Source organism: Tupaia chinensis, unplaced genomic scaffold, assembly GCF_000334495.1.
Source record: "Tupaia chinensis unplaced genomic scaffold, TupChi_1.0 Scaffold000333_1, whole genome shotgun sequence".
NCBI lineage: Eukaryota > Metazoa > Chordata > Mammalia > Scandentia > Tupaiidae > Tupaia > Tupaia belangeri.
The window spans coordinates 1,788,885-1,804,868 of NW_006159827.1; the positions used below are offsets into that span (position 1 = coordinate 1,788,885).

General features: G+C 45.5%; 1 protein-coding gene across 15 annotated transcripts in view; it reads right to left on the bottom strand.

The window, feature by feature from the left end:
- Positions 1-6,353: 6,353 nt before the first annotated feature.
- The window catches only part of SETD5 (SET domain containing 5), a 99,023-nt gene continuing 89,392 nt past the window's right edge, over positions 6,354-15,984 (bottom strand). For 13 of the 15 annotated variants that reach the window (XM_027773259.1, XM_006152029.3, XM_014589143.2 and 10 more), the window contains 5 exons: positions 14,229-14,699; positions 9,939-10,237; positions 8,485-8,618; positions 7,920-8,008; positions 6,354-7,586 (listed from right to left, as the gene is read on the bottom strand). In XM_027773259.1, coding sequence (XP_027629060.1) covers positions 6,978-7,586; positions 7,920-8,008; positions 8,485-8,618; positions 9,939-10,237; positions 14,229-14,699 — 1,602 coding nt within the window. In that variant the 3' untranslated portion in view covers positions 6,354-6,977. Of the gene's footprint in view, positions 7,587-7,919; positions 8,276-8,484; positions 8,619-9,049; positions 9,120-9,938; positions 10,238-14,228; positions 14,700-15,984 lie in introns of those variants that run through there. The other 2 variants (XR_003549953.1, XM_027773261.1) reach the window with 2 other exon arrangements.

The window sequence follows — 15,984 nt, forward strand, 5'->3', positions numbered from 1 at the left end:
AGGACCCCCCCCGCCTTAACCCCCACACCACTGGCTGGCCCTCTCCGTTTTTTAGATATCTTTCTCTACTTTCTTTTTCAATTGCCATAGGTGTGTGCATTGCCCAAGGGAGGAAGAAAGTGTACCCCTCAATGGTGCATAGGCACATTACTATCCCTTCTTTTCTTCATCCTGTTTGGATTTGGGGCACACATGCCCAAGGTGTTTTTTTTTTGGAGAGGGTTTTGCTACAGGGCATGTGCACTCACCAGACAGAGACAGAAAGCGAGAAATCACCCCCCAGGGGGGATGGTCACACGGCAATCCCTTCTCCTCCATTCTCCTCTCGGGATCTTGGGCACGCATGCACACGCGCCCGGCGTGAGTTTAAGCCACCGGGTCCGGGACTTGAACTGTGGTCGACTACATGGGAGTCCAGCGACATAGTCATTATGCAAACTGCTGGTTCCACCCCTTACTGTTTTAATAGCTGTTTTGGATGAGACTTTTTATCAAATATGACTTTTACAAATACATTCTCCTCCTATGGCATGTCTTCTCACTTTCTTTTTTTTTTTTGGAGAGTTTATTTTGCTATAGGGTGCGTGCGCTCGACAGACAGACAGAAAGATACAGAGATAGAAAGCAGGAAATCACCCCCCAGGGGGAATGGCCACGCCACAATCCCTTCTCCTCCATTCTCCTCTCGGGATCTTGGGCACGCATGCACACGCGCCCGGCGTGAGTTTAAGCCACCGGGTCCGGGACTCGAACCGCGGTCGACTACGTGGGAGTCCAGCGACATAGCCATTACGCTAACTGCTGGTCCCTCTTCTCACTTTCTTGACTGTTTCTTTGCAGGTAGAGTTTTTTTTTTTTTTAAAGATTTTTGCCCTAAAGTTCATGTGCTTGCAGAAAACACAGAGAGAAAGAGAAAGCACTGCCTGGGGGGATGGCCACACTGCAACCCCTTCTCCTTTACACTCTCAGAATTTTGGGCATGCATGTACAAGTGCCTGGCATGATTTTTAAGCTGCCAGGTCTGGGACTTGAACCACAGTCGACCACATGGGAGTCCAGCACCTTAACCACTATGCTACCTGTTAGCCCTTAATTAAAACAAAACAAAACAAAACACATTTATTTGTTTTGATTTTCAAATCATCAGATCCAAGACTTTAACCTTAGCCATGTGGGAATCCAGCATCTTAACCACCATGCCACCTACTGTCCCCTAAAGTTTTATTTTATACTTAGGTCAACAATCCATCTTGTGTTAATTTTCATCAAAGATGTAAGATCTGTGTCTAGACTAATATATAATTTTTCATGCAGATTCCACTTGCCACAGCACCATTTGTTGAAAAGATTACTTCTTCTCCATTGTTTGCTTCTCTGCCAAAGATCAGGTGTCTGTATTTCTGTAGTGTATTTCTCTAGACTCTATTCCAGCAACATACCTGCCTATTTTTTCCCCACTATACCACACTGTCTTGATTACTGCAGCTTTACTGTAAGTGCCGAAGCCTGGTAATGTCAGAATCAGTTTGTTGATATCCACAAAATAATTTTCTGGGAATCTCACTGGGATTGCACTGAGTCTATAAATGGAGAACATCTTCACAACATTGAGCATTCCTAACCAGAAACATGGACTCTCTCTCCATTTATTTAGTTCTTTGGTTTCTTGTAAGTTCTGTAGTTTTCCTTGTATAGGACTTGTACATATCTTGTTAGAGGTACACCTAAGTGTTTCATTTTCTTGGAGCTAAATTTTAATGGTATTGTTCTTGGGACCAGCAGATGGTGTCATGGTTACATCACCGGATTCCCGTATTGCTATAGAATGTGTGTGCTCGGGAACCAGCAGTTAGCGTAATGGCTATGTCTCTGGACTCCCATGTAGTCGACCACGGTTCGCGTCCCGGGCCCGGTGGCTTAAACTCACACCGGGTGCGTGTGCGTGCGTGCCCAAGATCCTGAGAGGAGAATGGAGGAGAAGGGATTGCGGCGTGACCATCCCCCCTGGGGGTGATTTCTCGCTTTCTGTCTCTGTCTCTCTCTGTCTGGCGAGGGCACACACCCTATAGTGAAAACCTCTCCTCCCCCCAATAAAAAAGAATGTGTGTGCTCGCTGAAGGGGAAGGGGAGGGTCACCCTCCAGGGGTAGTGACATCAAAACCCTCCCTGGGGGGGTGATTTTTCACTTCTCTCTCTGTCCCTCTGTAGTGAGCGCATGCGTCCTATGACAAAACAAAAAATCTGAAAACCACAAACTATATGTCACTTTTTAATAAATTATTTACAAAAAATTTTAAAATCGATTATCATTATTCTTCAATTTTGGTCAGAGAGACAGAGAGAAATGGAGAGTGAGAAAGCAAGCCATGAGGTCCAGGACTTTAACTGTGGTCAGCCATGTGGGAGTCCAGCACTTCAACAACCATGCCACAAGCCAGCCCCAGAATTATTTTATTTACTATTAAATTTTCTATAGGGCACGTCTGTTTGCCAGAGAAAGGCAGAGTTTGAGAAAGGAGGAGTGAGAAATCCAGGACCTGGGAGTCCAGTGCCCTAAATACGCCACCTGCTGGCCCCATCATGTAATTTCTGTGTAGAAAATCCTGCAATAACTCTCTCACTGTTCTTAGAATCAAGATTTTTTTCCTTTTTTCTTTTAATTCATGATCGAGCATGTGCTCGTGCATGAGAGAGAGAGAGAGAGGAGGGAGAGAAGAGGGAGGGAGAGGAAGGAAGAGGGCAGAGTAAGAGGGTGAGAGAAAGGGAGAGGAAGAGAGAAAGTGAGAGTGAGAAAAGCACCCTCTTCAGGGCTCAGTCAAGCCACGATTCCCCTCTTTCAGGACCTAAGGCATTTGTGTTCACAGCCGGTATATTTTCCAGGCCAACAGCACAGGGACTTGAACCAAAGTTGGCAAATGGCGCTCAACTCGGCAGTCCCGTATGCTGACTTGGGCCACTGACATTGGACATTCTTTAAATCTACAAGGATATAAATTACACCCCACAGGCCAAATCCAACGTGCCACATGTTTTTGTACATAAGGTTTTAAGTGACCACAGCTATTCAACAGAGGAGTGTAACAGTTATGACAGATACCATATGGCTTGCGAGGCCTAAATATTTACTATTTGGCTCTTTATAGAAATGAGCTTGTTGACCCAAGTTTTATATGCTTCAATCCCTACCCCCATCCCACTTACTGGGTCTTTTACTTGCCCCTTTCAGCCCTGCTCATCCACTACATTAAAAAAAAAAATTAGTTTATTTATTCATTCATTTACTTTAATTTTACCAGAGACAGACAGGGAAAGTGAGAAAGCAAGCTGCCAGGTCCAGCATTTGAACTGTGGTTGGCCACGTGGGAGTGTCTAGTGCTTTAATCATCACACCACCTGCTGGCCCCCCATTTACTATATTTTAACCAAACTTTTCCTACTTCAGATACTATTTTGTTATGTGTCAAGAGGGCATGTGCACTAGTCAGAGAGGGAGAAAGCACTTCCCCATGGGGCACGGTCATGCCACAATCCTTCATCCATTTCTCTATTCCATTAGGATCACAGGCACAAACGCTCGGTGTTTTTCAAGCCCCCAGGGCTGGGACTCGAACCATGGTCAGCCATGTGGGATCTCGCTTCCTACACATACTGTTTAATAACTGTGCTAGGGGGCCCTATTTCAGAGTTTTTGTACTTCCTATTTTTTTTTTAGAATTATTTTATTTATCTATTATTTTCTTCCAGTTTGATTAGAGAGAGAGAGAGAGAGAGAGAGAGCAAGCTGCTAGGTCGGACTTGAACCACGGTTGGCCTTGTGGGAGTCCAGTGCCCCCACCCACCATGCCACCTGCCTGCCCCTATACTTCCTATTCTAACTGCCCCTGAATGATCTTCACTCACCACTGTCCTAAGACTGCCTATCTCAACTTAAAACATCAAATCATCAGACTTTTCCTGACCAACCAGTCTAGAGTGGCACCTTCAACCACTGTAGTTAGTGAAATAACATGGCAATGATTATTTGAAAGTAGGTACTACTGGGTTGTTGGAAAAGTCATGATGTATTTTTACATAGAAAAACATGTCATTACTTTCCTGACAACCCAACAGTTTAGTTCTCTCCCCTAGCAGAATTTAAACTGTGAGAAAACACCCTACTTTGCCCACATCCATTCACTATTTTAATCTGTACTAAGATAAGACCAGCACCAAAAATTCAACATAGCTTTTTTTTTTTTATGAGAAGACATAAAAAAAAAATTATTTTTGAAGAGTTTTTTGTTGTTGTTGTTGCTATAGGGCGGGTGAGCTCGCCAGAAAGAGACAGAGACAGAAAGCAAGAAATCAACCCCTGGGGGGATGGCCACACTGGGGCACGCATGCACAGGCGCCCGGCATGAGTTTAAGCCACAGCGTCCGGAACTCGAACCGTGGTCGACTACATGGGAGTCCAGAGACATGGCCATTATGCCAACTCTTAGTCCCAGAGACTTTTGCTATAGGGTGCATGTGCTTGCCATAGACACAGAGACAGAGAAAGAAGTCTGAAATCACCCTTCTCCCTCTGGGGGGGAGAGGGGGAAGATGGCCACGCCACAATCCCTCCTCCTCCATTCTCCTCTTGGAATTTCAGGTGCATATGCACATAGTGTGATTTTCAAGCTGCTAGGTCTCAGACTCGAACTATGGTCGGCTCTGTGGGAGTCCAGTGCCTCCACCACTACGCCAACTGCTGGCCCCACTGACATTGTTTTTGAGTGAAAAGAAAGAGGCCAACAAATAACTGCTGATAATATGAGGCAGAGGTCAAGGACACTGTTAACTTCGAGTCCGTTCCCCACATTCAGCTCTGCCTTTACAGACTTGCCTTGACAAGCACCTGATGTCAATCAGAAAAGGCTGAAGGAAGATTATCTGGTACTTCTGGCTCCACTGGGGGCAAACATCTCTACCAAGAGTGCCTATCTCCACAATGTGGGTCCATCTTGCCCTCTTCAGTGAAGGCTAGCATCAGGAAAACCCAGCAAGGTCAGGTTACAGAACTGGACAAAGAACTTCTCAACGTTAATGATTATTATGGTTAAGAATTTTATTATCAAAATTATTACATCTCTTGTGAAAGTTCAAATGTTACAGCAAGGTGTAAACACTCCAATTAAGAAAGAAGTGGTGAGGGCCGCCTGCCCGCTGGCCTCTCCTCTTGGTTAAAAACCAAGGGGAGAATGCAAACCCCAGCCCAAATGGAGAGACATTTACATACGTTTTATATAATATACAAAGAAACCAGCATCCCAGGCAACATGATTTCCACTCCCAATGCTCTCCCAGACTGATGGGTTTGTGGGGGAAACAACAAAATGAAAAATACTCTGCTGAGGGCTCAGCATTTAAAAAAAAAATAAAGAAAAGAAAAAAGAAAAAAATAATCTCCCCTCATTTGAGCAAACACCTGATTTCAATTTTGAAAAGTGAAATTTTGTAACAGTCACACACAGAGAGAGAAGACTGTGCATTAAGATAGTTGTAGGACAGGGTAAAAAAGAAGGGGGTGCAAGAGGCAGGGGGTGGGGGAAGTGGGAGAGAAAACAAATTAGAGGGAAGGAAAAAGGGAGACTCACAGTATTATCTTGTCCAAAAGAAAAGAAGGTCCACTGCAGCACCAGGGATTACACCTGTCATATACTCACTACCCCTACCATGGTTATAACTGAATACAAAATTAGATAAATAAAAACACGCCGGATATTACAGTAAACAAGTGAAAGAAATAAGCTGGCAACCGTATGGAATTTAAAAAGATTGTGTACCCCACCTGGGCTGGCTCCAGGGCTCCTCCAGGGGTGTACAACAGGCACAATGCACTGATGGGGAGAAGCCAGTCTGCTCTCGTCTCTCATCCAAAACAGTGTTAGGGTGTGGGTGGCTTGGTAACGCTCTCACCGGACCCACTCTCACGTAAGCATCCCCAAAGAAACGTGGGGCAGGCCCACACACAATCACAGTCCTGTCGGTGCCACTCCACAAACCTATCTTCCCACTCTTACCCTGCAGTCACGAGTGCACGTTCCGAACCACGGAGGCGGTCCTGCTCATGAGATCATCAACTCCTGATTAGCAGGAGTAATTCCCAAACCCTTCGGGCCCTTTCCTAATCAAATGTATTGCCCAAAGCTGTGAAGTAGCAAGGCAACCAGGCCATCTCACTTCCCATCCTTCTTTTCTTTGTCCGCTTACCTGCCAGATTACAAACTGTGAAGCAGTGTGGGAAGGGGGCAAGGGCAGATTAACAGCTAGGGGCTCAGACAACTCCCAGGCAACCAAGAGCTGACCAGGAGCTCCTGCTCAGAGCCAGACACCCCTCAGAGCACGCTCCAAACTTGACTCTCCCTGCTTACTTCTTGGTGATTTTAAGACAAGGGCAGGGAGTATTCTCAGTGAACACACCTTGGCCAGGTTATCTGCCTTTGGAATGGTTGTGTTAGGGCGAACATTTACCTACCTTGTTTTCATAAGTGCATAAAACCTTACCACTACTCAGATGGCTTGGGGCTTTGAGATTGGCTCTTTTCACCTTTTTTTCCTTTGAAAAGAAAACTTTTTGTTTTGAAATTTATTTAAAAAGATGTCCTCACTGCACAAGTGACTACAGGCTACAGGCAAGGATGGGAGACGGAGGCTTCAACACAACTCATTGCACTTAGAACCGTTACTAACCAAAACACCATTTGCTTGTCAACAATGTACCCTTAACAGCAGGGAGAAACTTCTTTTTAGTCTCTGCTTCAGACAAGATTTACATCTTTCTCCAAGGCCAGAGGCCAGTCGCGACCACAAGTCTTGTTTCTTGTTGACCAGACCCAATCCTCTGGTACCTTGTACCCCCCTTCCCCAGCAATATGCTTGGCCTAGGTTCCAGAGGCAGCTGGAAGGAAGCAGCTATGGGCTCATTCAGTTCTGTTTGCCCATATCCAGAAGCCCTAGGAAAGTCCTGTCTGAGTCTTGACTCCTGACCCTTGCAGCGGCTGGAGTCGGTACTGGTGCACACCCCCACTCCCTCGGTGCGGGTAGTGCTGTGAACTGGAAACTGCAGATACCCTGGAGGCCTGGTAGGCAGCTGACTGCCCAGCACTGGGCAGACTGATAGTCCGTAAGTCTGATGGCAATGACGACCTAGAGTTCTGAGGAAAGGAGGTGGAACTCAGAGTTCCTGTGCTGGACTGAGAAACCGAGTCTGAGGTTGGCGAGTCTGAGGGGCCCTGCTGGGTAGGGCTAGCAGCACTAGAAGGGCAGCTCTTCCTTGGAAGATTGCTGCCAGTGCTGTTTCCAGAATGTGGCTGGCTGCTATAATACCCTGGGGTCCCCGTAAACGGGGCCAAAGAGTCTGTGGACACAGGGTGGGCAGGGCTGGAATAGGACGTGGAAGAGAGGGATGATTCTGAAGAACTGTGAGAGGGGGGGTTTCCAGGTCTCAGTGCAGTAGTTCGATAACTGTATCCTGGAGATTGGGTGGGATGTCCTCTAAAGGGGGAGGAACTCTGCTGAAGGAGGCTTTGTGATTCTGTCCGTGGACTATCACACTGCAGGAGCTAAAAGGTGGGAGGAAAAGCACAAGGAGGTGAACAAGTCCCTGAAGTGGCTTGCATATCTACAATACCCTACTCCCCTCCCCTTCATCTTTTACCCATTTGTCCTTTTTAGGGTACCAACCAAAGTCAGTAAAACGGCTGTCTTTGACTGCTTTATTTATTTTGTTTGGCATGATTTATTACCTGAAGGTGAGCAGAAGTTGACTTACGTCCAAGGCTGCTGAAATTACATGCAAAGACAGCATCTCAACTGCAAAGGATGGCCAGGTTCACAAAACTTTTGGAACCCGATACTCAGTCCTGTGCCTGTAGACCAGCAGTTTCTTGTCTCACCTGGTAGCTGTATCTGGAAGGGCTGTAAACGGTTGCTCCTTTAGAGAGTGCTGAGCTCAACGTCTCTGGGCCTTCTCCATCTACAAGGTCTAGAAAGTAACATAAAATCAACTTGACTTCTTGGAAGTAGCGAGAAAGAGCCATTCCTCATTCAATCACCAATGCCATCACCAACCCATGCTGCTCTCTTTGTGACAAATCAGGTGAGTGCAGCATGCCAGAAGGGCAAAAGGAGTGGTTAATTATGGGCTATATGTTAAATGCCTGATCTGATTCTCGTCTCCTCCTCTCTCTTCATCCTTCATCGAGGTGGATTTCCAGGACTTTGGAGAGATGAGAATTACAGAAAGGTATCCCTTCGGAAAAAAGAGCAGACAGAGAGCAAGCAATGCTAGGTTGTATAAATTTCATAGCCCACAAGAGTGAGCATGAGCTGGCACCTAGTACACGGCAGAGCCCAACTGCATCAGCACTGACTCGCCTCATGCCAGCACGAGGGGTGAGCCGTGTAGAGCCCAGCTCGCAGGCCCTCCACCGGGCTGGCAGCAGAAGGCCATGGGCTCACCTGAGTCTTTCTCTGTGATGCTACTCTCCCACGTGGGAGAGGGCTCTCCCTTTGCAGCCACCCTCACGCTGCTTCGGAGGACCTTGGGGATGCTCCCTCCTTCTCGGAGCCGTTCTACTGATGTGGGGACCATCCTGTAAAAGCAAAAGAGTGCAAGTGTAAGCCACAGGGCTTAGGAGTCAAGAGTCTGAAATAAATGAAGCCCTGATAAACACTACAATGCATTCTCCTAAAACACCCTAAGTGGCTGCTCTGCTTACGGGGTAGCCTTTCTATCTTTCCTTCCAGGTAGCAGTTTTCCCTTTCCTTTTGAGAGAAATGAAACTGTTCACTCATCGCTCCCCCAGGGGGTGCTCCACTTACAGAATAGAGCATTCTGTACGTTTCCCTTAATAAACTTGCTTCACTCTCAGAAAACAAAACAAAACAAAACGAAAACCCAAAAAACCCCTTAAACATTACTTTAATCAGGACCAATTTAAAACAAGGTACTTCCTCTACTACAAATTGTGTTGGGCACAAAAGAAAAATACTTTCAAGAAGAAAGGAATCAAGAACAAAGTACATTAAAGACGCTGACTTCTTTTAGCCTCCAATGTTAAAGGCGACATCTTCTCTTCTGTGAAGTCACGAGCCTGACAGACAGTAGTAGAATACAGTTTCACAGATCACTGAATATTAAATCATCGAACATATGTTCCTTCCCAGACTCATCTCTTTAGTTCAAGATGCCTGGACTCCTGTACTTCATTCTCTGCTTTACTCATTTGATACCAAATACTTGAAACCAGTATGACTTATTTTTTTCATTTGTGGTCCCTCCCAACCAGACAACAGCAGGTTGTGTTAAGGAACTGGACTCCCATATGATTGACTATGGTCTGAGTCCAGGATCCAGTGGCTTGAAACTCATGCTAGGCATGTGTGCACGTGTGCCCCAAATCCTGAGAATGTAGGAGAAGCAACTGCTGTGTGGCCACCCCCCCGCCCCGGGGTTGATTTCTCACTTTCTGTCTCTCTGGAGAGCCTACGTGCCCTATAAACAAAGATCTCCCCCGCCAAAAAGAATGCCTTGTAGCTCTGCCTATACGAGCAGTTCAAACTCACATCTGTTGTTAATTTATGTGGACATGGCTGAACTCTTGCCTTACCTTTCACATGAAATGAGAAAACAGAAGAAGCGGTGCTATTGCCCACCAAGTAAAATAGCTCATCTGCACCCAGCAGTACGTGTTGTCCACAGTGCTGCTTCTCAGGGTTGCTGATAGGCACTGCTGCCTCTGCAAAGCTGGGGCTTTGTAGCTGATACTATTAATTCAGCTGCACAGGACAGATGGCACTGTCAGCTGGCCCTCAGATACAGCCTTCCCATACATTTTAGGTAAAACCAGGACTGACCCTAGATGTAGACTTCCCTCCTAAAGCCAATGACAAAGTATCAAATAGAAGCTCACCACCTACTGCTGATGTTCTCTTGAGGTCTGCAGTGAGATGATGTGCCTCTGGAATCTGATGGGCTTACCGCCTCCAAATGGGACATAGAGGAATGAGATGGGGAGAATTTTCTGTGAGGGGAGGATGGGGTTCGGGCTGAGGATCCCTGCACACCAGGGGCACCAGAGTCAGAAAGGGGGTCACTGCTGCCTTGCCCAGCTCCTGCAGACTTGCTTTTGCTCTGTGTAGAGTCACCTCCCCCACTAATAGAATTCTCCTTGGCTTCTTGTTTCCGTTTGCGGTATTCCAGCAGGGATACCTAGAAAGGAAAAAGAAACAGTACTCTAGTCGAGTGTAATTAGTGGGTCAGTAGCAATGGGGAAAGAAGGCAAGACAGAGCTCTGGTAAACTACACAGGCACTGACTCTGACAACGTTTCTCAGGTTAACAGAGCTCTGAGCACAGATGAAAATGTAAGCCAGTAAGAAATTAGATTCCTACATCGTCAATCTTGGTCTGAGTCCTGAACCTTGTGACTTGAAACTCACGCCGTGGGTGTGTGTGTGTGTGCCCAAGATCCTGGGAAGAGAATGGAGGGATTGTGGCATGGCCATCCCCTCTAGGGGGTGATTTCTCACTTTCCCTCCCTCTGGTGAGCATGCTAAAGCAAAAACCTCTTATTATTATTTTTTGGGCCAGAGGGTGTGAGTACTTGCTGAAGACAGAGAAAGTGAGAAGGCACTCCCTTCCCCATGGGGAATAGTCAGGACCAGCAGTTGGCGTAATGGCTATGTCACTGGACTCCCATGTAGTCAACCGTGGTTTAAGTCCCGGACTCAGTGGGTTAAATTCACACAGGACGTGTATGCATGCGTGCCCAAGATCCCGAGAGGAGAAGGGATTGCTGCGTGGCCATGTCCCTGGGGGGTGATTTCTTGCTTTCTGTCTCTGTCTTTCTGGTGAGCGCACATGCCCTATAGCAAAAACCTCTAAAAAAAAAAAAAAAAAGTCATGCCACATTCTTTCTCCTACTTTCGGGATTTCGGGATTTTGGGTATGTACAAACATATTCCAGGTATGTTTCTTAAGTCACTGGGTCTGGGACTTGAACCACACAGTCAGTCTTGTGAGATCCAGCCACCCTAACAAAAACTCCACAGGCTGACACAGAAGGCGACATTCTGGAAGAACCATGTTCATTAAAGAAAAAAGGAACCCTCCCCAACTTTTAGAAAAACCTGAGATTACCATCACCTAGCAACAGAATTGTGTCATCAGTTGTATGCAAATATGAGAGCTCCTAAGAGAGAGCAGCAAACTGGAAGCTTGTATAGTTTGCAAAGCCTCCCAGGGGATTTTGCTGGCTCTTCCTCACTCCATAGGGATTCCCTAGAGTTAAGTTTAAGAAAGAGCAAGTGCCAGGCCTTAGCACAGTGGTTATGGTAGCTGGATCCTCATGGCTGAATGCATGTTTGAATTCTCAGCCTGAGAAACATGTTGGGTTCATGTGCATATATGCCCAAAACTGTGAAAGCAGGGAGAGGTGGAAGAGAAGGGATTGTAGCATGACTAGTCCCCATGGGGGGCTGGTGGTGATGGTCCTTCCTCTCGCCCCCAACCCCAGTAAGCATATGCGCTCTCTGATAAAATTAAACAGAGAGGGCAGGTGGCATGGTGGTTAAAGGTGGGGGACTTTCCCATTTCCCCTTCATCTGCCCAGTCCTTACTCATTGTTCCCTGGCCGACACAGCAGACCCCGTCCTTCCTGCCCTGCCTAGAACATTCCTCTGTGTCATCAGAACACACTGCACACACTGGCTGTAATACCTAGTACCGTGTCTTGCTTGCTGGCCTCGACTACACAGTAGTCTACAAGGGCAAAGACCACATTTATTTGTTTTCTATCTTTTGTTTTTTAAAGACTTCTTTTATTTAATTTTATTCGTAATCATTATTATTTTAATTTGACCAGAGAGAAACAGAGACAGATAGAGGGAAACCGAGAAAGTAAGTCATTAGGTCTGGGACTTGAACGGCTGATCATGTGGGAGTCCAGTGCACTTAACCACCACGCCGCTTGCTGGCCCCTTGTTTTCTATCTTTAACATCTAGCACAGAACTTGTATACTGCAGATGTTCTGTGAATTTCCAAAATGTCACTAAAGTAGTTCATGATTTTAATCATTTTTGCACATAATACATGGGACCAGAAATTCAAAGATTGTTTCCCTTTTCCTTTTTAAAAAATTTTTTTAAATACATTTTTAAAAGATTATTATTATTTTCTAAGTTGACCAAAGAGAGAGAGAGAGAGAGAGAGACAGAGAGACAACAAGCAGCCAGGTCCAGGACTTGAACTGCAGTTGGCCATGTGGGAGTCCAGTGCCTTAGCCACCATGCCACCTGCCGGCCCTGTTTTTGTTTTAATTTTATTTTTAATTTGACCAGAGAGGGACGCAGAGAGAGCGAGCGAGCAAGAGAGAGAGAGGGAGAGCAAGAGCACGAGTGCAAGCCACTAGATCTGGGGCTCGAACTGTAGTCAGCCGTGTGGGAGTCCAGCTCCCTTAACCACCATACCACTTGCTGGCCCCCCATTTTTATTTCTTTTCTTTTATTTGGGAGAGGTTTTTGCTATAGGGCATGTGCGCTCGCCAGACAGACAGAGAGAGACATAGAGACAGAAAGCGAGAAATCACACCCCAGGGAGGATGGCCACACCGCAATCCCTTCTCCTCCATTCTCCTCTTGGGCACGCATGCACACGCGCCCGGCGTGAGTTTTAAGCCACTGGGCCCGGGACGTGAACCGCGGTCGACTATGTGGGAGTCCAGCGACATAGCCATTACGCTAACTGCTGGTTCCCCCCCATTTTTATTTCTGATAGTCAATGTAGTCACGCAAAGGTCTCTGAAACCCATTATTGTTTTATTCCAAAATATCTACTAATGTTTCTTCCTTCTTTTCTATCCTTTTAGGGCACTTATTCTTCTGTCCAAATGTAAAACAAAAACATGAAAAAGTAATACAACTTTGCACGTGCCTTTTCTATACATAATCTTGGAAAGAATAACAATACAGTCTAGTAGTACACTTCATTGTTATGAAGATATAAGAAAGTACTAGAGCCAGGGGGCCAGCAGTGGCATGGTGTTTAAGGTGCTGGATTCCTACACGGTGGACCGTGGTTCTAGTCTCGAATCTGCTGTCTTGAAAATCATACTGGGTGAGTGTGTGTGTGCCCCTAAAATCCCAGGAGAAAGGAGAAGGGATTGAGGTATGGCTATCCCCGCTGTGGGGTGACTTCTCACTTTCCCTCTCTCTGTTTCTGTCTATCTCATCAGTCCCTGATTGAGAACCACTGACCTGAAGGGCAGAGTTTTGGCTTTGTGATTTCTGGAACCGAAACAAGTTTGTAAATTAAGTCTCAACTCATTAGCAAGCTCTCTATGGCCTGGCCCTGCCTACATCTCTCTCTCCTCACGTCCTGCACCTAACACCATTACATTCGGCTGACATATAATGCACCCCGCTACCCATCCCGTGGAGAGTCTCACATTTACTTGCTCTGCTCCCTCTATTACAGTATCTTTATCCCCATTTGCTGGTTGGCTGACTACTAGTTATGGTTTGTAATTCAGCTGACTAAGGGCCTCTTGTTTGTTCTCAAAGTGTGCTCTGTCTATCTGTCCAGATCAGGTTCCCCTCTCACTACATCTGAACAAGACCTTCGGAGCATCTGTCTTCCCTGTAACCAATTACTTATTAATGTAATTACCTCTAAAGGTCAGTCTCATTTGCTGTAAGTTCCATTAGCGTAGATCCTAGGAAGCAGCACTGCATGACGGCAGGCAATCTGGAGTCAAGCTCATTTGGGGAGCATTTTGGCTCTTCTATTTACTAGCTGTGTGACCACGGAGAAGTTATGCAACTTGGTTAGTTTCCTATTAGTTTCCTCATCTGTAAAATGGGAAACTATCCCACAGGATTACTGAGAGGATAAAATGCATCTGATGAGTTTGCTTTACACAGTGCCTAGAACTTGGTAAGTGCTAAATAGTAAGTATTATTCCTTTTCACCACTCTAGCGTTTCAACTGCCTACCAAGTACATGGTATACAATAAACATTTCAGTTTCCTGACTACTTCCAATACTCACTCAAGTGTGTTAAACAGTCTGTTTTTCACTGGACCTGGCAGAGACGATGACTTAATCTGAGAACAGTGCTAAGTACACAGCAGGAACTTCATAAGTGTCATTGATTTTGGTAACATGTTATTCAAAAGGGGCCTACATGCTGTGAACCACTCACCTTTTTTCTCTGTGGTGGGTTCTGGGGGGCAGATGGGACTCCTTCACAGGCCCTTTCGCCACCTGGTGACATGGATCCACGAGAGAGGTCTTTCATAAAACCATGTTCATATCTGCTAGAAAACCCTTCTGCAGGGGAGCAATATCCCCCATCCAAATGTAAAGGCTTCCTATCCCCCACCAGGGGAGACTCTCGGTATAATCCATCTGCTCGAGGCATAGCATTCAAAGGGGAGTAGGCATACATCAGGTTGAACTCTGTCCGAAATGCCTGGTCTGAGTTCCTCACGAGGGTCTGATGTCCATCTCCACTCCTGCCTGGGAAGCCAGTCTCAGAGGTGGGCCCGACGGAGGAATGAGGGGCCAGGTCAGAATGACCTGAGTTGAGCAGGGAAGGTCTGTCAGCACAGCTGTTAGTGTTGGAGTCAAGATATCCTACTTTTGTCAAATCCAGGTCTTTCCGGTGACAAAGCTGAAAGAATAAAAATCAATGGAGACATGGTGGGGTAGGGGAGAAAGGAAAAAGTCGAAGGGCAGAAAGGAAGAGGGAAGAGGGGCACAGGTGAACAAGGAAAGATAAGAGGGATGAAAATAGAGAAGAGAAAGCCATTAACATCTTTCAAAGTCCCGCATAGCAACAGTATACATAGGCCAGATTACTAAAGAATACCGGCCTTCCCCAAAGTGCTTTAAAGTATTTCTGGATGAGAATACTGGGAAAGTCAGAATTAAGTAATTGGCCAAATGTGACTATTTTGCCTGCTTAGCCTTTCATCAATTTTTGCTGAGTCATCCTGCACTACACTAAGGAACTAGCAGTATAATTAGGGATCTACCTGGGCCCCATGCACATACAGAGGTGAGACTGGTGTCTTAAGATAGCTGGCTTCTGGTGTTTCTCATGTCTAAATTAATATTGATGGAAGGTGCGGGGAGGGAAAAGGTGGAGGAAAGCAGAAGGTGGACGGAAAGGCAAGTATTTCAGTTACTAGTTCAGTAAAGGAGAATGGCATTAAAGACATCAACCAACCAGTTCTTCATTCACTTTCACTGTTAAGTAGGTGTGTTTTTATACAACTTTCTGGCCACTCAATTCTTCTTTCTTTATCCTCTAATGTATGTCAACATATCCCAAGACCACTAATGTCCATTACTGCAGAACATCTGAAATGCTGAAATGTACCAAAACAAAAAACAAAACAAAAAACCAACAAAAACAAAAAACAAAACAAAAAACACCAAACCTCCACCTACTATTTGGTTCTCATTACCTTCTAGTACTAAGGTTTTCTACCACTAGCTCAACTATAGCTAACTCTTTAGGAAGAATGGTACCAGAAACCCACAAACTGTACCATGTCAGCCCTCAAATTATGCTCTCCTACAATCTTTAACAACTGAGGAGAGAGAGCCTTACTTCTATAACAAGATAGAGTCAAAAAACCAGGAAAAATCTGTAGCACACTAGTGGAATACAACCCTGAGTTTCACACTGATGTATAAAATCATACCGATTCAGAATCTGGTAAAACAGTCATTGAGGTTAGCTCTAATTTTTAAGTAAAGTTTAGTTAATTTCTGAAAGGCTATGAGAGACTATAACTTTTTCATCAAGAGTAAAAAGGCTCCAGGCAGATCTAAAGAGTTAATAACTACTACACTTGTCCAAATCGTGTAATAGAAACTCTACACTAAAACCTGAATTGATTATCTTTGCAGCAGTACAGTTTCTGCAAAAAAAAAAAAAAAAAAAAAAA